This window comes from Choloepus didactylus, chromosome 4 (assembly GCF_015220235.1).
Source record: "Choloepus didactylus isolate mChoDid1 chromosome 4, mChoDid1.pri, whole genome shotgun sequence".
In the NCBI taxonomy this organism is placed as follows: domain Eukaryota; kingdom Metazoa; phylum Chordata; class Mammalia; order Pilosa; family Megalonychidae; genus Choloepus; species Choloepus didactylus.
This window is the reverse complement of record NC_051310.1, coordinates 7135994-7162840: the sequence shown is the minus strand read 5'-3', so window position 1 is coordinate 7162840 and position 26847 is coordinate 7135994. Positions and strand designations below refer to the sequence as shown.

Here is a 26847-nt window from a genome sequence, read left to right as displayed (position 1 = left end):
CAAACACAGAAGAGAAGGAGCAAGTTCTGAAAGCAGCAAGAGAAAAGCAATTCACCACATACAAAGGAAACAGCATAAGACTAAGTAGTGACTACTCAGCAGCCACCATGGAGGCAAGAAGGCAGTGGCACGATATATTTAAAATTCTGAGTGAGAAAAATTTCCAGCCAAGAATACTTTATCCAGCAAAGCTCTCCTTCAGATTTGAGGGAGAGCTTAAATTTTTCACAGACAAACAAATGCTGAGAGAATTTGCTAACAAGAGACCTGCCCTACTGGAGATACTCAAGGGAGCCCTACAGACAGAGAAACAAAGAAAGGACAGAGAGACTTGGAGAAAGGTTCAGTACTAAAGAGATTCGGTATGGGTACAATAAAGGATATTAATAGACAGAGGGGAAAAATTATGACAAACATAAACCAAAGGATAAGATGGCCGATTCAAGAAATGCCTTCACGGTTATAACGTTGACTGTAAATGGATTAAACTCCCCAATTAAAAGATATAGATTCGCAGAATGGATCAAAAAAAATGAACCATCAATATGTTGCATACAAGAGACTCATCTTAGACACAGGGACACAAAGAAACTGACAGTGAAAGGATGGAAAAAAATATTTCATGCAAGCCACAGCCAAAAGAAAGCAGGTGTAGCAATATTAATCTCCGATAAAATAGACTTCAAATGCAGGGATGTTTTGAGAGACAAAGAAGGCCACTACGTACTAATAAAAGGGGCAATTCAGCAAGAAGAAATAACAATCGTAAATGTCTATGCACCCAATCAAGGTGCCACAAAATACATGAGAGAAACACTGGCAAAACTAAAGGAAGCAATTGATGTTTCCACAATAATTGTGGGAGACTTCAACACATCACCCTCTCCTATAGATAGATCAACCAGACAGAAGACCAATAAGGAAATTGAAAACCTAAACAATCTGATAAATGAATTAGATTTAACAGACATATACAGGACATTACATCCCAAATCACCAGCATACACATACTTTTCTAGTGCTCATGGAACTTTCTCCAGAATAGATCATATGCTGGGACATAAAACAAGCCTCAATAAATTTAAAAAGATTGAAATTATTCAAAGCACATTCTCTGACCACAGTGGAATACAATTAGAAGTCAATAACCATCAGAGACTTAGAAAATTCACAAATACCTGGAGGTTAAACAACACACTCCTAAACAATCAGTGGGTTAAAGAAGAAATAGCAAGAGAAATTGCTAAATATATAGAGACGAATGAAAATGAGAACACAACATACCAAAACCTATGGGATGCAGCAAAAGCAGTGCTAAGGGGGAAATTTATAGCACTAAACGCATATATTAAAAAGGAAGAAAGAGCCAAAATCAAAGAACTAATGGATCAACTGAAGAAGCTAGAAAATGAACAGCAAACCAATCCTAAACCAAGTACAAGAAAAGAAATAACAAGGATTAAAGCAGAAATAAATGACATAGAGAACAAAAAAACAATAGAGAGGATAAATATCACCAAAAGTTGGTTCTTTGAGAAGATCAACAAGATTGACAAGCCCCTAGCTAGACTGACAAAATCAAAAAGAGAGAAGACCCATATAAACAAAATAATGAATGAAAAAGGTGACATAACTGCAGATCCTGAAGAAATTAAAAAAATTATAAGAGGATACTATGAACAACTGTATGGCAACAAACTGGATAATGTAGAGGAAATGGACAATTTCCTGGAAAGATATGAACAACCTAGACTGACCAGAGAAGAAATAGAAGACCTCAACCAACCCATCACAAGCAAAGAGATCCAATCAGTCATCAAAAATCTTCCCACAAATAAATGCCCAGGGCCAGATGGCTTCACAGGGGAATTCTACCAAACTTTCCAGAAAGAACTGACACCAATCTTACTCAAACTCTTTCAAAACATTGAAGAAAATGGAACACTACCTAACTCATTCTATGAAGCTAACATCAATCTAATACCAAAACCAGGCAAAGATGTTACAAAAAAGGAAAACTACCGGCCAATCTCCCTAATGAATATAGATGCAAAAATCCTCAACAAAATACTTGCAAATCAAATCCAAAGACACATTAAAAAAATCATACACCATGACCAAGTGGGGTTTATTCCAGGCATGCAAGGATGGTTCAACATAAGAAAATCAATCAATGTATTACAACACATTAACAAGTCAAAAGGGAAAAATCAATTGATCATCTCAATAGATGCTGAAAAAGCATTTGACAAAATCCAACATCCGTTTTTGATAAAAACACTTCAAAAGGTAGGAATTGAGGGAAACTTCCTCAACATGATAAAGAGCATATATGAAAAACCCACAGCCAGCATAGTACTCAATGGTGAGAGACTGAAAACCTTCCCTCTAAGATCAGGAACAAGACAAGGATGCCCGCTGTCACCACTGTTATTCAACATTGTGCTGGAAGTGCTAGCCAGGGCAATCCGGCAAGACAAAGAAATAAAAGGCATCCAAATTGGAAAAGAAGAAGTAAAACTGTCATTGTTTGCAGATGATATGATCTTATATCTAGAAAACCCTGAGAAATCGACGATACAGCTACTAGAGCTAATAAACAAATTTAGCAAAGTAGCGGGATACAAGGTTAATGCACATAAGTCCGTAATGTTTCTATATGCTAGAAATGAACAAACTGAAGAGACACTCAGGAAAAAGATACCATTTTCAATAGCAACTAAAAAAATCAAGTACCTAGGAATAAACTTAACCAAAGATGTAAAAGACCTATACAAAGAAAACTACATAACTCTACTAAAAGAAATAGAAGGGGACCTTAAAAGATGGAAAAATATTCCATGTTCATGGATAGGAAGACTAAATGTCATTAAGATGTCAATTCTACCCAAACTCATCTACAGATTCAATGCAATCCCAATCAAAATTCCAACAACCTACTTTGCAGACTTGGAAAAGCTAGTTATTAAATTTATTTGGAAAGGGAAGATGCCTCGAATTGCTAAAGACACTCTAAAAAAGAAAAACGAAGTGGGAGGACTTACACTCCCTGACTTTGAAGCTTATTATAAAGCCACAGTTGCCAAAACAGCATGGTACTGGCACAAAGATAGACATATAGATCAATGGAATCGAATTGAGAATTCGGAGATAGACCCTCAGATCTATGGCCGACTGATCTTTGATAAGGCCCCCAAAGTCACTGAACTGAGTCATAATGGTCTTTTCAACAAATGGGGCTGGGAGAGTTGGATATCCATATCCAAAAGAATGAAAGAGGACCCCTACCTCACCCCCTACACAAAAATTAACTCAAAATGGACCAAAGATCTCAATATAAAAGAAAGTACCATAAAACTCCTAGAAGATAATGTAGGAAAACATCTTCAAGACCTTGTATTAGGCGGCCACTTCCTAGACTTTACACCCAAAGCACAAGCAACAAAAGAGAAAATAGATAAATGGGAACTCCTCAAGCTTAGAAGTTTCTGCACCTCAAAGGAATTTCTCAAAAAGGTAAAGAGGCAGCCAACTCAATGGGAAAAAATTTTTGGAAACCATGTATCTGACAAAAGACTGATATCTTGCATATATAAAGAAATCCTACAACTCAATGACAATAGTACAGTCGGCCCAATTATAAAATGGGCAAAAGATATGAAAAGACAGTTCTCTCAAGAGGAAATACAAATGGCCAAGAAACACATGAAAAAATGTTCAGCTTCACTAGCTATTAGAGAGATGCAAATTAAGACCACAATGAGATACCATCTAACACCGGTTAGAATGGCTGCCATTAAACAAACAGGAAACTACAAATGCTGGAGGGGATGTGGAGAAATTGGGACTCTTATTCACTGTTGGTGGGACTGTATAATGGTTCAGCCACTCTGGAAGTCAGTCTGGCAGTTCCTTAGAAAACTAGATATAGAGTTACCATTCGATCCAGCAATTGCACTTCTTGGTATATACCCGGAAGATCGGAAAGCAGTGACACGAACAGATATCTGCACGCCAATGTTCATAGCAGCATTATTCACAATTGCCAAAAGATGGAAACAACCCAAATGTCCTTCAACAGATGAGTGGATAAATAAAATGTGGTATATACACACGATGGAATACTACGCGGCAGTAAGAAGGAACGATCTCGTGAAACATATGACAACATGGATGAACCTTGAAGACATAATGCTAAGCGAAATAAGCCAGGCACAAAAAGAGAAATATTATATGCTACCACTAATGTGAACTTTGAAAAATGTAAAACAAATGGCTTATAATGTAGAATGTAGGGGAACTAGCAATAGAGAGCAATTAAGGAAGGGGGAACAATAATCCAAGAAGAACAGATAAGCTATTTAACGTTCTGGGGATGCCCAGGAATGACTATGGTCTGTTAATTTCTGATGGATATAGTAGGAGCAAGTTCACAGAAATGTTGCTATATTAGGTAACTTTCTTGGGGTAAAGTAGGAACATGTTGGAAGTTAAGCAGTTATCTTAGGTTAGTTGTCTTTTTCTTACTCCCTTGTTATGGTCTCTTTGAAATGTTCTTTTATTGTATGTTTGTTTTCTTTTTAACTTTTTTTTCATACAGTTGATTTAAAAAAGAAGGGAAAGTTAAAAAAAAAAAAAAAAAAACAAGGAAAAAAAAAAAGATGTAGTGCCCCCTTGAGGAGCCTGTGGAGAATGCAGGGGTATTTGCCTACCCCACCTCCATGGTTGCTAACATGACCACAGACACAGGGGACTGGTGGTTTGATGGGTTCAGCCCTCTACCACAGGTTTTACCATTGGGAAGATGGTTGCTGCAAAGGAGAGGCTAGGCCTCCCTATGGTTGTGCCTAAGAGCCTCCTCCCGAATGCCTCTTTGTTGCTCAGATGTGGCCCTGTCTCTCTAGCTAAGCCAACTTGAAAGGTGAAATCACTGCCCTCCCCCCTACGTGGGATCGGACACCCAGGGGAGTGAATCTCCCTGGCAACGTGGAATATGACTCCCAGGGAGGAATGTAGACCTGGCATCGTGGGACGGAGAACATCTTCTTGACCAAAAGGGGGATGTGAAAGGAAATGAAATAAGCTTCAGTGGCAGAGAGAATCCAAAAGGAGCCGAGAGGTCACTCTGGTGGGCACTCTTACGCACACTTTAGACAACTCTTTTTAGGTTCTAAAGAATTGGGGTAGCTGGTGGTGGATACCTGAAACTATCAAACTACAACCCAGAACCCATGAATCTCGAAGACAGTTGTATAAAAATGTAGCTTATGAGGGGTGACAAGGGGATTGGGAAAGCCATAAGGACCACACTCCACTTTGTCTAGTTTATGGATGGATGAGTAGAAAAATAGGGGAAGGAAACAAACAGACAAAGGTACCCAGTGTTCTTTTTTACTTCAATTGCTCTTTTTCACTCTAATTATTATTCTTGTTATTCTTGTGTGTGTGCTAATGAAGGTGTCAGGGATTGATTTGGGTGATGAATGTACAACTATGTAATGGTACTGTGAACAATCGAAAGTACGATTTGTTTTGTATGACTGCGTGGTATATGAATATATCTCAATAAAATGAAGATTTAAAAAAAAAAAAAAAAGACATAATGCTGAGCAAAATAAGCCAGGCACAAAAAGAGAGATATTGTATGTTACCACTAATGTGAATTCTGTGAAAAATGTACAATGTTTTATACTGTAGAATGTAGGGGACCTAGAGATACCAATTAGTGGAGGGGGAATGATAATCTAATAAGAACAGATAAACTATGGAGGGTAATCTCAAGGTTATGGGAATGCTCAGGAATGATTATGGTTTGTAAACTTTCTTGGATATAGTAAGATCATGTTGGAAGCAATAGAGTTATTTTAGGTTTTTTTTTTCTCTTATTCCTTTGTTTTCTTAGGGGTTGTTAATTTTCTTGGGGTATGGAAGGAACATGTTGGAAGCAATGTAGTTATTTTAGATTATTTGTTTTTCTTACTCCTCTGTTTGGACATGGTTTATTAATTTTCTTGGGGTATGGTAGGAACATATTGGAAGCAAAGTAGTTATTTTAGGTTATTTGTTTTCCTTAATCCATTGCTTTGTTTGAAATGTTGTGGGGTTTTTTTGGTTGTTGTTTGCCTGTTTGTTTTTAATTTTTTGATAAACAAAGTAAAAAAATTGAAAAAAATCAGTAGAAAAATGGGAGTAAAAACTAAATGACAAATAGGGTGGGATGGGGGGATGGTTTGGGTATTCTCTTTTCACTTTTATTTTTTATTCTTATTCTGATTCTTTCTGATGTAAGGAAAATGTTCAGAAATAGATTGTGGTGATGAACGCATAACTATATGATCATACTGTGAACAGTTGATTGTATACCATGGATGACTGTATGGTTTGTGAATATATTTCAATAAAACTGAATTAAAAAAAAAAAAAAGTTAGTCAAAAGAAAAGCAAATTAAAACTTGGAAACTACTTAAATGCCCACTAGTACTAGACTGGTAAATAAAATTATGATATTTCCTGGCAATGAAATTCTATGCAGCCATTATAAAGATATTTTACCAAAAAAACTTTAAGAACATGAAAAGATGTTCACAATATGTTAAATGAAATTTTTAATTAAATGTATGATTCATCATCAAAAAAAAAAAAAAGAAAATGAATGAGAAAAGTCTCGCCCTGAAGAGGCATTACATCTGAAGTCCAGATATCAGTTGTATATGACATGTGGGTCCTTATGGTGACCCCATGAGGCCAGAAAGCCAAAGTCATTGTCCCCACTTTACACCCAGAGAAACCTAGCCTCACGGAGCTGCAGTGACCACCCTGGGTCACATGGCTGGGTAGCAGGGACAGGACCAGAACCTGGGAACCTGACTTCAGCTCACACCTTCCCTTTTGGAGGTTGTAACTGCACGGCATTATGAGCTAATCGAAATGATGGGTTGTTCAAACTTGGGCTGTTCCGTAGATTGTGGCCTGAGAAGCACCTGATGATGCTGACCACTTCTTCTAACACTATCCCCAGCTCCCTGTCCTCTTGTAGCCCTAGAGGATACAATGTCCTTGTCCCTAGCAGCTCCCTCCAGCTCACTTACATTTTATTTATTTACTCGTATTTCTCTTTCTTTTCCTCTCCAGGTTGTGATCAATTATTCAATCGTGAAAGGGCTGAAGTACAATCAGGCAACACCAACCTTCCACCAGTGGCGAGATGCCCGCCAGGTCTACGGCTTAAACTTTGCAAGTAAGGAAGAAGCTACCACGTTCTCCAATGCAATGCTGTTTGCCCTGAGCATCATGAATTCCCAGGAAGGAGGTAAGCGGGGCTTTATCCTGGCCTGATAGTGGGACCTTCTCACCTCCTACCCCTGCTCCCACAGCTCGGCTCTCTGCGAGTTCTAGCATTGCTACTACATTGAGCTGGTTTGTCATGCGTTCTCAGAGGAACCTGCTGCCCGACTCTCTATATTTAAAGAGACATTGAAGGGGGAGAGAACAGAGTTTGTCTTTTTTGCCGTGTGTGGGATATAGGTTTGCGCTGATGTTCCCCTGAATCTCTCTATACAAATCTGTTTTACATGTGTCTTGCTACTTCCATATGCCAGAGCACAAACTTGGCAGTGATGGGAAGAAACAAGCAACAGTTTATTCTTGAATTCATTTATCCATTGATATGTTTAACAAACTTTTACTGAACACTTAATGAGTACAAGAAACTGGCTAGGCAGAATAGATAAGAAATGAGCAAGCTGGAGCCCCTTCTCTCAGGGCACTTAGTGGTTCAGTAGATAGATTGATAAAGAGCCAACTATAACGTATTGTGGAAGTGTTCTAATAAAGTTTGCATGGAAGGTTCTTAGGAAACACGGAAACGGAGCTGAGTAGCTGCCTGGCCCTGGGCTGCCAAGGGAGACTTCTACCGCACTGGAGACGTCTGAGCTGGATTTGCGAAGGTTGTGGAACTCGTGAGGCAGAGAGGGGAGAGCGTGTCACAGGCGCACAGGCCTGAAAGAGCCTGGCCTGTGTGGGGAAAGTGTGCAAAGCAGCATTTGGGGGGCAGAGGATGACTAGAGAGATGAGGTTGTGCCAAGAGGCCTGTGGGGAGTGCATAGTAAAAGGCTGTAAATATCTAGAGACTTGTACAGGCTTGATGCTTAGGGAGACTGTGAGGGGGCAGCTAGCAAAAATGCCCTAAGCAGGGCAATTAGAACAAAGAAGCAAGAGGACATGTGGGTGGCTCTGTTGGAAATTTGCAGCGTTAGCTTATCACACGGCGGACGGGCTCTCCAGGGGTGAGCGCAGACCTGGGGTTGCTGGAGACCTTCCTCGGGTGGAGCACAGGAGCTGGAACCTGTCGCCTGGGTGTGCCACGTTCCAGCTGAGGAACCCTTGGGCAAATGTGGCCAGTCCCATGTTGTTTTGACATTTAAAGTATCTAGCGTGTAAGATGCCTGGCAGACTGCCTGGCGCAAAGTCCCATGGTCTTAGTATTTCCGAGAGTTTCTGCCATCGTTCTGACGGCTTCCAGATGGGAAGTGGGAAGACAGGGTGCTCAGAACCCGGACTGAGGTGCCTTCTAAGTATCTACTGGGTTTTGTGCCTCGGAGCTTCGGGCCCTAGCTGAAACACTGGGAGAACTTTTTTAAGTAAGTGAAGAATGTGGTGAGTGTGCCTCCACGGGCCACCGCAGGGCCAGGACTTGGGGCGCACGGTCCCTGGCGCTACAAGGCTGCGAGCGGTGGGCTTTCACTTAGTTCCCGGTGTGTGAACAGGCCAAGTGCTGAGCACGGGGCCCAAGGCGTCGCGGGCAGCCAGCAAACGCTTGCTGCACTGCCACTTTCCTCCCCAGAGCCTTGAGCCTCGGGTGAAGTGAGCTGAGTGCGAGGCTTCCGATCCGAACGTGCCTCCAGCCCCCAGGATGCCGGAGTTAGGCCTCATTCCACGCGTAAGGATACACTGTGGGGCAAAAAACAGGGTTGGATTTAGTCAGGCCTCAAACTCTTTCAATGAAACTGCTTAAATGAAACAAAAACTACTGTTTTATTAAAATCAACCAAAAAATCACCAGTAAATCGGTTCATCCGAGCCCATCATTTTCAGATAAGAAAGCTGGCTCGTTCTGAGGACATAACTTGTCTGGCGTCAGGTTGTCAGTCACCTTCAGAACCAGGGCTCCTTGTCTCCTTTGGGCTGAGTGGATATCTTTGCTAGGAGAGGCGGGTTGGCACACGGCCTTGGAGATGTGTGCACCTGGGGAGTGGCTTGATGGGAAACTTGTCATGAGCAGCACCTGCACACCCCAGTGCTCTGGGCGGGGCCTGGTACGCGTCTGCTTGATGGAGCCCTCACGTGGTGGAAGATCCTGGGCTCCCTGAGGATTAAACTTCCTTTCCAGGTGAGCTACAACCTGCAGACAGCACAGGGCACAAATCTGAAGTGTATAGCTTGACAATTTCTCACACATGCACATCCCGAGCAGCCAGCACCCGATTGTGATAGAGAACACAGTCAGCCCAGGAAGGTTCCCTCGCGATCCCCCCTCCCCTGTCAATCCCTGCTCCCGGACAGCTATGCTGTCACCTTCTATTTTGACAGATTAGCTTTTCCTGCTTCTGAACTTCATGTAAATGGAATCATCCGGAGCGTACTTTTTGAGTGTGAGTTCTTTCTCTCAGCATTATGTTCAAGGGACTCCTCTGGGTAACTGTGTGTACCACAGTCAGTTCTTTCCCACTGCAGCATAGTGCCCCGCTGTGAATATGCCCCAGTTTACTGGCCCCTTCCACTGCCCACAGGAGGCTTAGACCTCTCCAACTTGTGCAGCACACGAGGCAGCTTTTCTGCTGCCTGGCTTTGTCTGCCACGGAGGGCAGCTTGCCACCAGGCACGTGGGCCTGTATCGGGGAAAGCTCATCCTTGCCTTTTAGGCCCTCGGAGTGGGGGACAGTCTGTACAGTGTAAAAAGCACCTATTTGGGAGCAGCCAGACCTTCCTCTAAATCTTGGCTCTGCCACCTGCGTGATCTTGGGATAGAAGCCAAAGACTGAATTTGAAATGTTTGTAACACACGAGCATGTGACGAGCTCACGTCACACCGGTTCTTTCCCTTTGGGTCTTGTCCAGTTTGGTCGCCTTCCCTGAGCTTCAGGTTCCTTGTGTGGCTCCTGAGCCCACTTTACCGAGCTGTGGGGAGGCTTCGAGGGCCCAGGGTGAGCCTGGCACCTAGTGAATTCTCCACAGACATGCATTCCTTGTCTCCTGGCAGATACCTGGGGCTCACACGGCTTTGTAAAAGTCAGTGTCTCCTTGGCCTGGTCTCACTCAGCACTTCCCGCCTCCCCGCCTCGAGTGCCGCAGGTGCTGGTAGGGACCCTCCTGGGCCTTCCCACCCGACAGGTGGGAGATACTCAGATTCCAAATCTAAAAGGAAATTAGAGAACTTGGTACTGTACAAAGTGTTGTCACACCCCATTCTCTTTTCTGACCCTCACAACAGCCTTGTGAGGGACGTTCCCAGATCAGGCCCCTGTGTTCCACGCAAGGAATCGGAGTCTCCCCGAGGAGATGAACCCAGAGCTTCCCTCCTTCCCACCGTGTGTGGTGTCTGTGTGCGAAGGACAGACAGATGGCCATGATTCTGGGTTCTTTCTTTTGTTCCTTTCCTTCTCCCAACCTGGGGAAGCCCCCATCAGCCAGAATCCTTAGCGTTATTCTAGATAAAGCATGAGCACAGCAGAGTAAGATTTTGCTTCCTGACCTCTACAGGGAAGAAATATGTAGGCATTTGATCATTAAAGATCTGTTTTTCTGACATTGCTACAGATTTTGTAGGTACTGAGTAGAAATGTCAGAAAAACAGACCAATCTAGGGAACCTAAAAAAGTCAATTTAGCAGCTAAAAAATAATCAGATAAATAGAATTAAATAATAACAATGCAGCTGGGTGGTTTCAGTTCCCGGGTGGAGGGCAGAGATACAGACCCAGCTTATATGAAGGTCTCTGGGTCCAGGAATGAACTCCGTGGAGGGGCCAGCCGTCACTGGGTCACTGGGGCTTTTTCTGGGGAAATTGACATCCTGTGGGTGGTTTGGAGGGAGCTGCCTGGTTTCTTCTGGGTAGATGAGAAGGAGCTCGGCGAATGGGCGGCAGCCCTCTCCAGCCCCCGTGGGTGGCAACCCGAGTGCCGCGGCCTGTGGTGGTGGCTGCCTGTGGGCATCGCCGGTCCGGGTGTTGGCAGGGCTTGGCCTGCAGGCAGGGCGCCTGGCATTTCTGGGTGCAGCTGCTGGGGAGTGATGGCCAAGGATGCTGCCTGTGCTGAGGGGGGCCTCCAAGTGAATGATAGGCGCAGTGGGGGTTGTGGTGATGGTGATTCCCTCGAGGCTCTCTCCTCCGAGCTGAGGCTGCTTCTCCCTACACCCCTTCCCTGTCCTGCTTGAGGGAAGTCCCCTGCTGACTGAGCAGCCTGGGGCCTGGGGGCCCAGCTGCCCCACAGGAAGACCTCTGACTTTCATTTCCAGCAGGTAGTCAGGACAACACCTGTTAGCCAGGCCAACTCCTGTTAGCCACATTCATTAAGGTTGGGAGACTGGGGCTCAAAAGGGGACATGTGTGCCAGAATCTTCCAGTGGAGCTGAGACCCACATGTGGGGCATGTAGGGCTTCTAGTTTGAAATCCAGGGCTCTCTGTACCACTCCATCCTTCCTTGGTGGGTCAGAGAGGGAGGCCAACCAGCCTATGCCCCACGAGTGTGGCTAAATCCCTGGCCCTGGTCTAGTCACTTTAGGGACCACGGGGGCTCGGGCGGGGCCATGGCTCTAGCTCATGACAGGGTCTCAGCTGGCGAGGAATCACAGAGAACTCGGGCCTCAGCATCAGTAGGTCTGCCAAGCTGCCTTGTCACTGCCTCCTTGAGCCACCGAATCACTGATGTCAATGCCAGAAAGCGCCCTGGTGCTCCGGGCCCACTCCCTTGAGCAGGAGCACACCATCCGTCGTTCAGCCAGAGCAGCCCGTGTACAGGCCAGGCCTTGTCGCCCTGCTCAGCTGGTTCCCTCCTTCCCTGCGAGCCAGGCTCTGAGCAGGTTTCAGCTCAAGTTTAGCAGCCTCACAAACTGTGATTCGCTGCTGACTCACTATGTGACCTTAGACAGGTCACTGCCCCATGGGCCTCAGTTTCCCCTCTTTAAAATGAGGGAATGGACTTGATCAAGATCTCTAACAGCTTCTGGTTTCTGTGCATCATCTGGACAGGGGTGGATCTAGCTCACACCTAGAGACACTGTCCACTGCAGCCCTTGGCAGGAGCCTGTAAATCCTGTGAAGCAACTAGAACAGCCGAGTGCCCTTCTTCCCTTCCTGAGCCAGCACATCCAGGAAGGGTCACTCTGCCGCGTAGTCACTGAGAGAGCCAGTCCTGTTTCACACAGGTAATCCGTGTTTATTGTTGAAAAATAGAAAATACGGACAAGCAAAAGAACAATTACCACTAATTCCATAATCCAGGGAAAACTGCTATTAACATTTGTACACCCTACAGACTTTTTTGTGTTCATTTACAAACAGATAGCTGTTCTCATGCAGCACTCCAGTAAAATGCCTTCCCATGTCAAGAAAGTAGAGGCCATCACACCATTTAAGTGGCCAGAGTATTCCATTGAATACTGGACAAAGACATGCCAAAATGTAATCGATCTGCTTTTAAACATGTATGTTGTCCCCTACATGTTTAGTTTCCTGGCTGCTAAAACAAATACCATGCAATGGGTCAGCTTAAATAATAGGAATTGTTTTATGGTTTTGAGGCTAGAAGTCCAGAATCGAGGTGTCAGCAAGGTGATTCTTTCTCCCCGAAGACCGTGGTGCTCTGGGGCTGGCTGCCCCCATCCTCGGTCCTTGGCTTTTCTGTCGCATGGCAAGGCACGTGGCGGTGCCTCCTGGCTTCCTTCCTGGGTCCCATTTCCTTCCAGCCTTGTGGGCTTGGGTTCCTCACCTGAGACGTGGAGAGCTGGTGGCTCTCCAGGTTTTTTCCAGGCCAGGGGCCAACCATGGGCCCTTTCCTCAGGTGAACTCTCTGCTCGGGGACTGGCGGAGGGCAGGCACTGGGGGGTCAGGAGACCTGGTGACGGCGGCCCTCCCACTGACGTTCATGTGCTGTGGGCAAGTCCCTTTCCACTTCCGGAGCTCGGTTTCTTCATCTGTAAGGTGGGGTGGCCGTCTGTGGCATGTCTGTCTCACAGCCTGAGGGTCCCCGGATGCGAAGACTGTGGACAGGCCCCAAGGGCTTGCGGTCTAGCGCAGCGCGGATTCGCAGAGCTGCGACAGTGGCAAGGGGTCGTGGGGGCAGCGGCTTCCGCAAGTCCCATGTGTGTGAAATTCCTGGGAGAATCTTCACCCCCGGGAGGGTTGGGGGTGCGGTCACTCTGTGTCAGGGGGAAGATCCTGGCCTGGGAGTCGGAAGTCTGGGTCCTTTCCCCCCAGTCATGCCTGCGTGTGGCGGCAGGCATGTTTTATCTTCCGGAGGCCTTGGTATTTTCACTCTACACTGGCGAGTTGGACTAGACAGAGTTCCCAGCAGGGACACTGGGAGATGGGGAAGGGGTGTCTGGTGATTTGGGGGCAGAGGAGCCCGCAGCCCTGGGCACGTTGCCGTGTGCACTGTGAATTGTTCTGATGTCCCACCAAACTCACGTAGGTGAAAAACTTATTTTTAATTATCTGGGGCAGAACTTAAATCTCTTTAATAGCTTTTTTTTTTTTTTAGCAGTTCTAATATACACTGAGTTTTCTAGGAACGCAACTACTATGTACATAGAAAGAGATTTATACTTGACTCTGTGACTTTACCAAGAGTTGTTCTTTTCTTTTTGAGGTCCTGTCCCCAGCACTGTCAGGTGTGGTATTTAGTCCTCACAAGGTCCCCTTTGTCGTGGTTGCATTCCCGGTGGATCTGTGGTCAGTGCAGCATCTGACTGACAGTCTGCTTGCTCCCAGGTTGTGTTTCAAAATGACATTCTCCAAAATGTCAGTGTCAGCTTTCCACGGCCATCTTCAAAATGTCTCTCTTGGCTGTAGCCAATGTCAGGGGTCTACAACTCCAAGCACCTCTGAGCTAAGCCAGCTAGCTTCTGGGTCTGTGCAGCGTTTTTAAAGGACTCCAGTGATTAAATCAAGAACCACATTGAATGGTGGTGGGGGTCATGTCCTCCATGGAAATATCTAATCAGAGTTATCACTACAGTTGGGTGGGTTGCATCTCCATGGAAACAACATAATCCAAAGATTCCAACCTATTCAACACTAATTACATCTGCCCACACAAGATTGCGTTAAAGTGCATGGCATTTTGGGGGACATAATACGTCCAAATGGGCACAGCATTATTTTGATTTTAACTTACGTAAGTAGGTTATATATTCTATGAATTCATTTCAGAACAACACAGGGAACATTACAAAGTTTTTGTTATAAAAAGAGGGCCATTGGTCCCTCTCTCTCTACCTAAGCCAACTTGAAAGGTGAAATCACTGCCCTCCCCCCTACGTGGGATCAGACACCCAGGGGAGTGAATCTCCCTGGCAACGTGGAATATGACTCCCGGGGAGGATTGTAGACCCGGCATCGTGGGACGTAGAACATCTTCTTGACCAAAAGGGGGATGTGAAGGAATGAAATAAGCTTTCAGTGGCAGAGAGATTCTAAAAGGAGCCGAGAGGTCACTCTGGTGGGCACTCTTACGCACACTTTAGACAACCCTTTTTAGGTTCTAAAGAATTGGGGTAGCTGGTGGTGGATACCTGAAACTATCAAACTACAACCCAGAACCCATGAATCTCGAAGACAGTTGTATAAAAATGTAGCTTATGAGAGGTGACAATGGGATTGGGAAAGCCATAAGGACCACACTCCACTTTGTCTAGTTTATGGATGGATGAGTAGAAAAATAGGGGAAGGAAACAAACAGACAAAGGTACCCAGTGTTCTTTTTTACTTCAATTGCTCTTTTTCACTCTAATTATTATTCTTGTTATTTTTGTGTGTGTGCTAATGAAGGTGTCAGGGATTGATTTAGGTGATGAATGTACAACTACGTAATGGTACTGTAAACAATCGAAAGTACGATTGTTTTGTATGACTGCGTGGTATGTGAATGTATCTCAATAAAATGAAGATAAAAAAAAAAAGAGGGCCATTGGGTCTGGCAGGATTGGGAACTACTGGGTTAGAAGTGGGTTTTTTTCCCACTTTTTTTAAATTAAAGAAGTTGTAGGTTTACAGAAAAACCATGCAGAAAGTACAGAGTTCTTACATGTGCCCTCCACACACACACATGCATAGTTTTACAATATATACAATACATCGTTTTCCCTATTATTAACACTTTGCGTTAGTACAGTATAGTACTTTCATTACAATCGATAAAACAATATTATTATAATTATATTCCATTGTATTAACTGTAGTTCATAGTTTACATTAGAGTTCACCATTTGTGTTGTACCACTCTGTGGGTTTTTAAAATTTGTATTTTAGTAAATATTTATACAGCCTAAAATTTCCCATTTTACCCACTTTCAAATATACAGTTCAGTGGTGTTGGTTACGTTCAGTGTTGTGCCGCCATCACCACCATCCATTCCCTGAAACAGAAACTCTGTAACAGTTACGTACTGACTCCCCATTCCTTAGCACCACCCAGGCCCCTGGGGACCTTATATTCTAGTTTCTCACTCTATGGATCTGCTTATTCCAATTATTTCATATAAGTGAGATCATACACTATCAGTCTTCTTGTGTCTGGCTTATTTCACTCGGTGTGATGTCTTCAAGGTTCATCCATGCTGTCGTATGTATCTGGACTTCATTCCTTTTACAGCTGAATAATATCCCATTGTATTTATATACCACATTCTGTTTATCCATTCATCTGTTGATGGACACTTGGGTTGCTCCCATTTTTTGGCAATTGTAAATAATGCCATTGAGAACTTCAGTGTGTAAATATTTAGAGTTAAATATTTAGCAAATATTTAAATAGTTCAAGTCCCTGACTTCAGTACTTTTGGGTGTATACCTAGAAGTGGGATTGCCAGGGCTTAGGATACTTCTATACTTAACTTTCTGAGGAACTGCCAAACTTTTCCACAGCAGGTGCACTGTTTTACATCCCACCAGCAATGAACTAGTGCTTCTGTTTCACCACACCCATTGTTATTTTCCATTTTTTTAATAGTAACCATTCTCCTGGGTGTGAAATGGTATCTTGTGGTTCTGATTTGCATCTCCCTAATAATGATGTTGAGAGTCTTTTCAGGTGCTTATTGGTCATTTGTATATCTTTGGAGAAATGTCTATTAAAGTATTCTGCCCTTTTTCTAATTGGGTAGTTGTCTTTTTGTTGTTGAGTTTTAGGATTTCTTGATATATTCTGGATATTATTGGATATATGGTTTCCAAATGTTTTCTCCCATTCTTTAGGTTGTCTTTTTTATTTTCATGATAAAGACCTTTGATGCACAAAAGCTTTTAATTTTGATGTGGTCCCATTTATCTGTTTCTTTTGTTGCTCCTCCTTTGGGTGTAAGGAGACGGGTATTCTTTTAAAATCAGACTGGTTCCTCTTATGTCACATCTGTTACCTCATTGGGTTGTCCTTGAACAGTTCCAGCAAGATAACACTGCATCTGCTCCCATCTTCCAGCTGAGAAAACTGAGCTCCCAAGGGAGGAAGTGAGTACCTGGCCGAAACCACAGTCAGTGAGAGAAAGTAGGTGAGAGCACGATCCTCCCCTCACCGGGAGTCGCCGAGGTGCAGCGGGGCAGCTGGTGTGGTGGGAGGAGTCGTGTTTTGGAGCCTGGCTGTCTTGGGTCCTGGTGTCTGCTCTATGACTTACGAGCTCTGTCACCCTGAGCAGGTCACTTCATCTGCAGAACGCGTGTAACGGGACCATCGATTGTACTGCTGATAGTTGGGAGATGACAAGAGATAATGCCTGTGTAAGACACCTGGTCTAGGCCCTGTGTGATCAATAAATAAAACCCGCTTCCTTCAGGGCTGCCTTCCCCCGCTCGCTCTACTGAGCCAGGGCTCTTCCTTAAAGCCACTGTCACTTTAGATTCTCAAAGCTATGATTGTCTCCCATTATTCTAGAGTGGCAGGGTCCTGGAGAAAGGGGCCCCAGGCTGGTGGGATACAGCCACGCGATGGAGGGAATTTACAGGGCCCTTCCTCCTCCACGCCTCTGCCGGCGAGGAGGCCAGGTGGTCACTCGCAGCCATGTGAGCTGTGGTGGCGCAGGGGCTGTGCGAGTGGGGGCAGGAGGGGGAGCCTCAGGCCTCTGGAGATTGAGTTACACATTTTGAAGATGACACTGAGACCCGGAGAGGGAAGAGACTCGCACAAAGTCATCCAAGTGAGGGGCAGGCAGAGCTGTGACCCGAACCCAAGGTTTCTCCCACTGTCCCAGTGACCCCGGCTTGGTATGGCCTTTTCTTCCTGAAAAAGAATTCTCTCTGGGGCCATAGGAGCAGGCTGGGGATTGAGGAGGGCCGAGGTGCATGAAAGCAGTGTCCAGCGGGGCTTGACGGAACTCACCTCATCCGTGGCACCCTGTTTGGTTCTCTCTATTGAAATCCAGCCAGGCCTTCCTAGTGGGGAGAGCTGCTGCCCCTGCGGGCAGCCTCCTGCACTGTCCTTGCCTTGGGGAGACAAGATGCCCAGCTGTTCACCTTCCCATCACCTCCCCTTCCTTACAGTCAACTCAGAACAGAGGGGGAGACCCCAAACCAGAGTCCAGAGGGTCCACTTCTTAAGTCCCCTCTAAGGCCCCAAGGCACCCTTTCCAGATCAGAAGATCTGGCAACCCCAGCCCATCTCAGAGTCACAGACAGTCCCCTGGGCCAAGCAGAGTGACAAGAGAGGCACAGCTTCAAGTGGCAACCGAGTCTGGATGTGTCGTGGCAAGAGAAGGTGAGATGGTCCGGAGAGCCCTTCGGGAGCCTGTGCCTTCTGCACAGTCCACCCGGGTGGTCCCGCGGCCCTGATCCCTAGGAGGCAGCCTGTTGGGTCCAGCCCTGGAGGAAGGAGCGTCATTCTATGGAGCATTTCCCCAGAACCTTGGAACTCCTCCTCGCAGAGCACTGGAGCCTCCCCAGGAGGGGCCTAGGGCTCTGGGCTTCTCCTTCCTCCCTGTTGGTGATCCCGGCCGGCCAGGGACCAGCAGCCATGCTGCTTGGTGGGAGCACAATGCTGATCCACAGGGTGGAAGGTGGGAGCAGCCCTGGGCAGGACTTCTCTGAGCCTCAGTTTCCTCATCTATAAAATGGTGCTGGCACTGGTCTCGGTGAGATCACGAGGGCAGAGACCTCTGTGCACAGCAGGGCACTATGTTGCCAGCTGGAGAGGACCCCAGTGTGCGCCCAGCAGTGATGAGCCCTGGCCTAGAGGCCGGGCACCATCTACCCTGACAGGAAGCCAGGGCGGTGTCTCGGGATGCTGGAGGCCAATCCTGTTTGGTCGAGCCGAGAGCAGGTCATAAGCGTGTGTAGCCACAGGCAGCTCCTTTTGCAGTTTCGAGTTGAATGCAGGGGATTTCACACTGGTTTTTTGAGGCGTTGCAGGGTCTGTTGAAGTATCAGGGTTCTCACCCTGAGGTAACCAGCATAGATCCACTTTCTCTATTTTATATAGTGATACTCAGAAAAAAAGAAAATTTGGCAACTTAATAGAAATCAGCATGGGGTGATGAAGGGCTTATTCACATCGGCCTTGTAGGTCATATGGGTATATAGCAGCCCCTGGTGCTAGATGAAATGTTTCCCTGGTTTCTCCATCCTCCATGACTTTATTCAGTGCCCAGTGTCCTGCCAGTTGCGACACCGCACAGCTGTGGGGAGGAGCCCGGGAGGCCAGGCCCCCTTCCCCCAGTGACGTCGGGAACATGGTTAAACCTCCTTGCTTCTTACAGTTGGGCTGGATTTTGCCTTTTCCATTGGAAATTACCTACCATTTTCTCCTAAAGAAAGAGAAAGATTGAACAGGCTTCATGTCCCTGGCGCCGAGGCTGCTGTCACCTTCTCCCCCATCTTGGGCCTTTTGGGCTTAGTGGGAACCAGAAAACAGGCCCTGTGGCACCCACCTGGGAGGAGAGGGGCCCAGCGCCCCCCCTCCTGTCTGTTCCCACCCCCCCACCCCTGCTCGCGGCCCGGCTCCCGTCCGCCTGGTCCTGCCGCCTCCTGACTGCCCTCTGGCGGCCACCTGCTGAAAACAGAGCTGTCTGCTTTTTGCCCTCGTTCTCACAGGAACGGGATGCGCGCAGCCTCGTGGACCCAGTCCAGCGGGGCCTTTGCCCTCTTCCTTGCCAACATTCACACAAGCCATGTTATACTTCTACTCCGATGGCTCCGTGCCTGGGATGCCCCTGCCCCCCCACTTTCCCCCACACATTCCAGTTCCTACTGCTTCTGCTCAGATGAAACCTTCCCAGCCACCCGCGACAGGAGTGTTCACTGGCCCCCACGCTCCCACTGGGCTTTATTTTTGCCTCTTGGCGTGTAGGGGTCAAGTCTGACCGTCCAGCGAGGTGGGGAATTCAGAGAGTCCTGTTTCTCTCCGGACCCTCGGAAACCAGCACCGAATCTCACTTATGGACGCTTGAGTCATCTAGCCCAGGTTGGATGAGCAAACCACAGACCCAGGGGCTGGCGGGTCCAAAGCCCTCCGCTGCCTCAGCCCAGGCCCCAGCTCAAGGCGGTGTTGTGTCGGACGGCACTTCCTCCTGGAGGGCTCGCCTTGGGCCTGCGCGCTCACGCACACTTGACCCATCCCCGTCTCCCCAGACACTTCCATCTCCAACGCTCACTCTCCCTCTCCTTCTCCAACCTGTTCTCCCAAGTGGCCTTTCCACAGAACCCAGGTCCAGCCCTCCAAGCCCCGTAGAGGTCAGGCATTCAGCTTCAGTCACGCCAAACCAGGCCTGGGCTCTCTGCTCGCGGTTCCGAGGCTCCGCCTTATGGCTCCCCTGCCTGAGGTGCCCGTGTCCACGGGTGACCTGCTGCTCTGCCGCGTCTGTGACGCCTCCCGAGCGCCCCAGGAAGCCTCAGGTGCTCCCTCCCCGGCTCCCACAGGGATTGGAACACTGTACTGTGGCCCCGTTTTGTCTGAGCCCCTGGTTTGCCTGTCTAGACTGTGAGCTCCTCAGGGGCAGGTGCCATGCTCTCCACACCTCTGCGTCCAGCGCCTGGACACGTCACAGGGGTTAGAGAACCCCATTTGGGGACTGAATGTGCTCACCAATTCACCCACAGGTCCACCTGGTATGCACCCCGAGCCAGCTCCTCCTGCCTTCACACCACCTCTGCAGACCGAGAAGTTCCGGAAGCAGCGCCACTCTCCAGCCTGTGAAACGGGGTTCAAGGTGAGGGGTGCTATCTGTGATTGAGGGACATGGTGAATAGAATTGTCTCACACAGAAATCGCACCCGTCACCTTGGCCCGCCCAGCACCACCCCTCACAGAGGGAGCCTGCCTTCTCCAGCAGCAGCCACATTTTTATGGGCCACCAACCGGGCACGGTGGCAAGGCAGCGTGTGCGGTGGAAGGAGACAGATCTGGGGTCAGGAGCCAGTGGCACCAAGAGTGTGCCCTTGGGCAGTCACTTGACCTTTCTGAAACTGTTTCTCCATCTATTAAATGTGTTAACCCATACCTCACAGGGTTGTTGTGAGGGTAACCTGAGGTGATGTTTGTAGACATTCTTGATAGCCTGTAAATTGCTAGAACAATTGAAACTACTCTTTTTTTAATTATTTGAAAAGTTGAGGAATAGTAGCAGCCTACTATGGGTGCACTCTGGGAGGTAGAGAGAGGCCAGGGGCCGTGGGCTGGGGGGGTGGGGGTTGCTTTCTGAGGGAAGTGGGGCTTGAGTGGGGCTCTGCAGGATTGGGCGGGGAGGCACTCCATCGAGGAGGATGGGGGCATAAGCCAATGTTTCTGCAAGCCCTGCCTGACCTTGGGGGGTCTCACGCTGCACATTGGCAGGTGCTGAACCCCTCCTAGGGGACACCTCATACCTGAATATCCCACCCATGTCCTGCTGCTGCCACTATCTTGTCTTACAAAGCAGTTGGTTGGTTTGTAGTTTACCTCCCAGAGAAGAAAGATCTCCTTCCACTAGCCCCAGGTTTATCTTCCTAACACTATGGGAAGATCTCTCGGGGGCTTTTCATTTTCCACTGATGCAGCCTGAAGACCCCAGGTCCGATTGGCCTGCGAGTTTTAATGACCCATCTTGCAGGGTCCCCCACCAGTGCCAGCTAATGTTGGTGGAGGGCTGTCCTGAGGGGTGTGGCAGGCAGCCGACAGGTGGATCCAAAGTGGCACAGGCTTGGGAGATAGGCAATGGTGTGTCGTCCTCTCGCTCCAAGCCCCAGCTGCAGACCCTGCCACGCACAGCAGCTATGAAACCTTGAGCAAGCCGTGTCACCATTCTGAGCTTTAGTTTCCTCACCTTTAAAATGGATGCAGTCACTTCCTCAGGCTCAAATGAGAAAATTAATGGGAAGGTGGCTTGTAAACTGTAAAGCACCATCAGAACACAAGTTGTGGTGCTGTCCCCGGCACCCAATACCGAGACAGTGCTGGGCAAAGTCGCTCCATAACCGGTGCGAGGTGGAGCTATGACATCCCCCAGCACCTGACCATACCCTCCTTGAGGAAAGGGACGTGTCTTGTTTCCTGTGCCCCCGGCCCTGGCTCCTGGCGCTGAACCTTACCTCACTGGGTCTTCACGGCCTCCTCCCGGGGTTGTCAGCACGGGGATTACTGTCTCCATTTCAAGGAAGAGGAAGCCAAAGCTCCCAGCAACCAAGCAACTTGCCCAGGTCACACTGAGCGACAGAGTCCAGCTGGAAGGCAGCTCCCCTGGGCCCAGGCCGGCCTCTACCTCTGCATCAGGCTCTCGAAACTCGCATCGGGTGGGCGGGCGGCAAGGTGCTAACCCACCTTGATGGCGGGTTGATTGTTACAGATTTTTAACCTGGCCCACCTCTGTAGCCAGATACCCTCCACCTTCAGAAATAAGTCAAGGGTTCGTTGGAATCCATTTTCTTTTCTCTCACACGGCATATAATAACTTTTCTAAAGAATGGTAATTTCACCAGCCCCCTGCCAACTTTAGTTAGTGTAGGATGAGTTTGCTCAAATGTGTTAGTAGGTTGCCATCCTTAGCAACACAGAAAGCCAAGTGCTGAACTTGGGATACAATTTTCAGGTCCCAGAATAGAGGCCTGCCCCCACCTGCTTGTCTGCTGCCTGCCCTCACTCATTCATTCAACAAACAGCTGGGTTTTAAGTAGCCTACCTAATCAGTTTGCCTGCTTCTACTTTGACCTGCTATAGTCTGTTCACACAACAAGCAGATCTGTCGTTCCTCTGCTCAGAACACTCAAAAGACCTCCAGTCTTACCAGAATAAAAATCCAAAGTGGAAGGCCTGCATGGCCCTACATGGCCTGGCCTTCGCTTGTCGCTCCAGCCTCCTCACCGGTCCCCAACTCTGCAGTGTGCTCCTGCCCCACAGGGCCCTTACACTTCGTGTCCCTTCTGCCCCCAAGATAGCCTCCTGGCCCCGCTGTCCACCCAAATACAGAGGCAGCCTGCCCTAGGGAGGGACCTTACCTGCTGTGTTTTCCTTCTTTGGCTTTCTGTTTGTTTGTTGCCTGTCCCTCCTCTAGAATGCCAGTTCCAGGGGAACAGTGTAGTCACTGCTGCGTCCCCCGTGCCTGGGACAGGGCCTGGCCCACAGCAGGTATTTGTTTGATGAGTCAATGAACTTTCCGAGCGTGGGCACCAGTACACATAGATGGGTCGGGCATGGTCCCCACCTCCCTGGGCCCGGGGATGGGAGGGGCACGTCAGGACAGTGTCGCAAACCCTGTGAGGGAGGGGAGGCGAGCAACGCAGGGAGGTGGGACAGGGCTAGCAGGGCACCCCCAGGTGTGGGCATGGAAGACATTTGCCCATTGGAGAAGAGAGAAGGGTGGTCTGTGGAGAGGAAGAAACACACGCTGTTCATGGGTGCACTACATCCTGGGTGCCGGTGGGAGAAGCGCTCTGGGCAGGAGGCAGGCTGTGAGTGTAACTGTCTGGGGATTAGACTTCAGCCTGGAGGGAGGGTCCCGGTGAAGCCCCAGCCGGCCTGCAGCCCTCCAAGGCTCGCTGAGCTTGCTGTGGCCATGCTTGCTTTCTCGGTGTGTTAATGGTGGTTTGCTCTAGCTATTCTGCTTCATTGGCAACTGTCTGTAAACACACCCCTGCCTGTCTCCCAGCTTCAGAGGAACACCATGACCTATTTGGGATGGCAGAAAAGTGTAGCTGAAAGAGCTGGGCAAAGAGCCCTGGCTTTAACCCAGCTTTACCACCTATTATATTGATGATGCCAAAATAAGTGATTCATGCCTCTGAAACTCGGTTATCTTATGTATTAAATGAGTTGTAATAACAGCTTGTCCTGAAGTTGTGAGAATCGTGTGACTTCAAACCATGATTGTAGGGAAATTATGCAAGGAGCCCACCATTCCCCAGGTTGCATGCCCTGCTCAGGCGTGGGGGGAGGGCAGAGTGGGCTGGGCTGAGTCCAGGCAGAGGAGTGGTCAGTGGTGGGTGACTGCCGCCGGCTTGACCGCAGGGACATGGGCGCAGTGGGAAGGTGGCCACATCAGGACAGCAGAACGTTCTTACACCACCTGGTCTGGAAATCACTTCCCTCCATTGGAGCCAAAAGCTGGGGCTGGAGACGTGCTGAAGAAACAGGTGAATTAATTATGTATGATTCATAAGCTCGTGGTATGAAACTGGGCCTAGGGCCATGTCATCCAAGACCTCGTTTATAGAGGGAGAAACCAGCTCAGAAAGTCAAACAAGCAGAATCAGGGCCCACTTCCAAGCTCGTCGTGCAGATGGTACTTGGGTGGCACAGTCCCTCCCAGTTCTCTTTTGCAAGCACTAATACTCCCCACCCCCGGGGGCATCCAGGGGCTGGGCCCAGAGGCTGGGCACTGCCCACCTGGGAGAACATATAGACGGCTGTGGGTTCTCTCCAGCTGGTCTTGGGTTGGAGGGAATGGAGAGACCCAAGACCCAAGTCCGAACAGCATTTAAAACATGGATCTTCTGAACCCAGACCTAAAATGTTTGCTCACAACTTCTCCTTAAGTTTCACCAGCTGCATTTTCCCCACAAACTTTTTTTTTTAAGGCTTTTTTTTTTTTTTTCCTTTGGCCTTGGGGGAAGGAAGGATGAGTTGAATTTCTGATCAGTGAATACCAAGGAAAGCATCTGATCTCCTGAGCGGCTCCTGAAGGCCTGGCCTCCAAGCAGTGTGCGTTAACGCGAAACCCATCCTGGAGCCGGCTGAGCTGGTTAGGAGGGCGTTAAAGCCCTGGGTTCTGGTCCAGAAACTGCTGCTCCCGGACTCATCGGGGGCTGGTTTCATCTCTGGGTGCCCCTGGCCTGAGGGGTCCTGCACCACCACTCCCAGCCCCTTCCCAGGGCCCAGAGGATGGGTTGTGGGGATTGACGGGAGTGCACATGTGAAAGGGTAACCAGGCTGCGAATGTGAAATGTTAGTCCGTTATCCCTGCCCAGGAAGGAGAGAACCTGCGTCTGCTGAGTCACCTCCCACCAGACATCAGGCTGACCTAGAACCCCAAGATAAATGGTACAATTCTTACATTTCAGTCTAGAAAGCAGAGTTAGGGAAATTCAGTGGCCTGCCCAAGGAGTGGGTGACAGAGCCGGGGTGCAGTCGTCTAGGAGACTGCAAGACTGCATGCTCGGAGCAGCTCCAGGCACCTGGTGAGCGCTCGGGAGATGGATGTTGCTGCTGCTTCTCCAGCAAGGCCAGTGCAGCCGCCTCAGGTGGGAACACCGGGTCTCAAAGAAGGGAAGGGACCAACCAGCCTGGGTTGCAGAGCTCAGTAGATGGACCTGTTCACAGGCCATCAGGGGAAGGTGTGTGCACACCAGGATAGAGGGGCCAAACGTCAGGGGCCCCTCCTGGGCAGTGGCTGAGACAGCAATGCCCAGATCTCTAGGGTGTTGCCTTGCAAGTGCACGCATGCTGTGCAGATTTGCATTCCACTCCAGGGAAGCCAAGAGAGGAGAGGCAGCATTCACCAGGGGAGAATTGAGGGAGAGGGGCCTGCAGGGGCTGGGAGGAGGGGAGCAGGGCCACTGGGGAGGCTGGGGTCCTGCATCCAGGGTGGGGCTCTTCCTGTTGAATCCGTGAGGACCCACTGTGTTTCCTTGGCCAAGGAACCATGGAGAGGCCTGTGCCTTGCTGTTAAGTCTATCAGTACAGATTCCAGGGCCGAGCCCAAGGCAGAGACGAATGGGGGCTGTGGGGGGATGGCCCCCCAGGTGAGAGCCGGTGAGGCTCAGGTCCAGAGGGCAGAGCAATGGACACAGGATGTGGCTGCAGGGAGCCACAGAGGGATAGGGCAGGGAGCAGGGGTCAGAGCCAGACTGGGGCAATGGGCGTTGCTCTGGGAGAAAGTGGTCACTGGGGTTTGGGGTACGGAGAGTCTGCAGTGACTCCAGGTTTGGGCTTGTCTCCCAGATATCCTCTGTGCTCTGTGCCAGGCTCCCCACTAGGTGCTAGGGGTGCAGAGGACAGGCCACGGCGTTTGCTCTCCGGGAGCTCAAGCTCAGTGAGGGGCAGCACACAGCACTGGGTAATGGGCACATTATTTAGGACACATGCAGAGCACTCCAGCCGAGCAGTAGGAGAGAGAGGAGCGAGCAACTGAGGCCAGTGCCCAAGGAAGCAGGGAAGGCTTCGCAGAGACGGTGCCAGTAGGCAGTGTCCTCGTGCTGGCGGGAGTGTAGACGAGCCGCTGGGCAGGAGCAGCCGCTGCAGCCACGGGGTGGGAGCTTCAAGGATGCGGCATGCTTGGGGATGGTGGGGACTTGGCTATCGCTGGGACATCCCTGGGGCAGCGGAAGAGAGGATGCTGATTGGCTGGTTGAGGGATTGACTTCCTGTAGGCCCTGGAGCCCGTTGAGATAAGGAAGAAACAGGAGTGGCAGCAGCGGGTTCAGACAGCAAGCACAATATGATAAGGACAAGGAGACTCGGGAAGATGGCGAGAATGCCAGGGGGAACCTGGTGGCCATGTTGAACAGGCCCTGGGGAATTCTTCATTTGGTGGGTCACCTCTTCCCTTCTGGCTCGGCATCCACCCTGCCCCATCCCACTGCCTACAGGGGTGAGAGGAGGGCCTGGTGTCACCGAGACCCATGGACTGGGCTCCCCAAGGGGTCTGGATCCTCCCACAGGGCCCCCAGAGTCTGCTGGAATCAGGTGTAGACAGGAGGGCTCTGATAGGCCAGCTGGGCACGGCATTAAAGATTGAGGTGCTAAAGCCCGTCTGACGGCTGGACAGCGGATCAGTTACCCACTGTGGAAGCCGGCAGCTGTGGAGGAAAAGGTAGGTGCCAGGAAGCGGGAGGCACTGCCCGCGGGCTGTGCAGAGGAGGCCCTGCCCGTAATGCTCAGCAGGGAGTGGACCTTCCAGTGTTTCTGCTTCTGCCACTGTGACTGCACCGTGCTTTGCAGAGTGAACTGTAGGTGACAGGAGCTTCTCCCCTCCTTCCTGCTCCTCCCGGGCCCTTTCTTTCCTCCCAGCTGCTCCTGGGGTGGGACTGGGCGGTGGGGGCATGAGCTCTGGGTCTTGGGGCGAGGTGTCTGGTTGATTTCTAAGATGCTTTTACAGGGAGGCCCGTGCAGAAAGGGTGGTCGCGGCACAGTGCGTGGGTGGGCTTCAGGTAGCCTGGATTCCAGCAGCAGCTGCACCTC

At 48.9% G+C, this 26847-nt stretch overlaps 1 protein-coding gene and 1 long non-coding RNA gene across 7 annotated transcripts in view; one reads left to right on the top strand and one right to left on the bottom strand.

Annotated features, from left to right (window-relative positions):
• EVL (Enah/Vasp-like) overlaps positions 1–26847 on the top strand; it is a 192849-nt gene that overhangs the window by 132935 nt on the left and 33067 nt on the right. For all 6 annotated transcript variants that reach the window (XM_037831893.1, XM_037831894.1, XM_037831895.1 and 3 more), the window contains exon 3: positions 7132–7309. In XM_037831893.1, the coding sequence (XP_037687821.1) occupies positions 7132–7309 (178 nt within the window). The remainder of the gene's footprint in view (positions 1–7131; positions 7310–26847) is intronic.
• On the bottom strand, positions 7555–22749 carry LOC119531082. Its single transcript, XR_005216205.1, has 4 exons — positions 22668–22749; positions 20284–20388; positions 9059–9400; positions 7555–8949 (listed from the first exon to the last, which is right to left on the bottom strand). It is a non-coding gene; the product is annotated as an uncharacterized LOC119531082 (long non-coding RNA).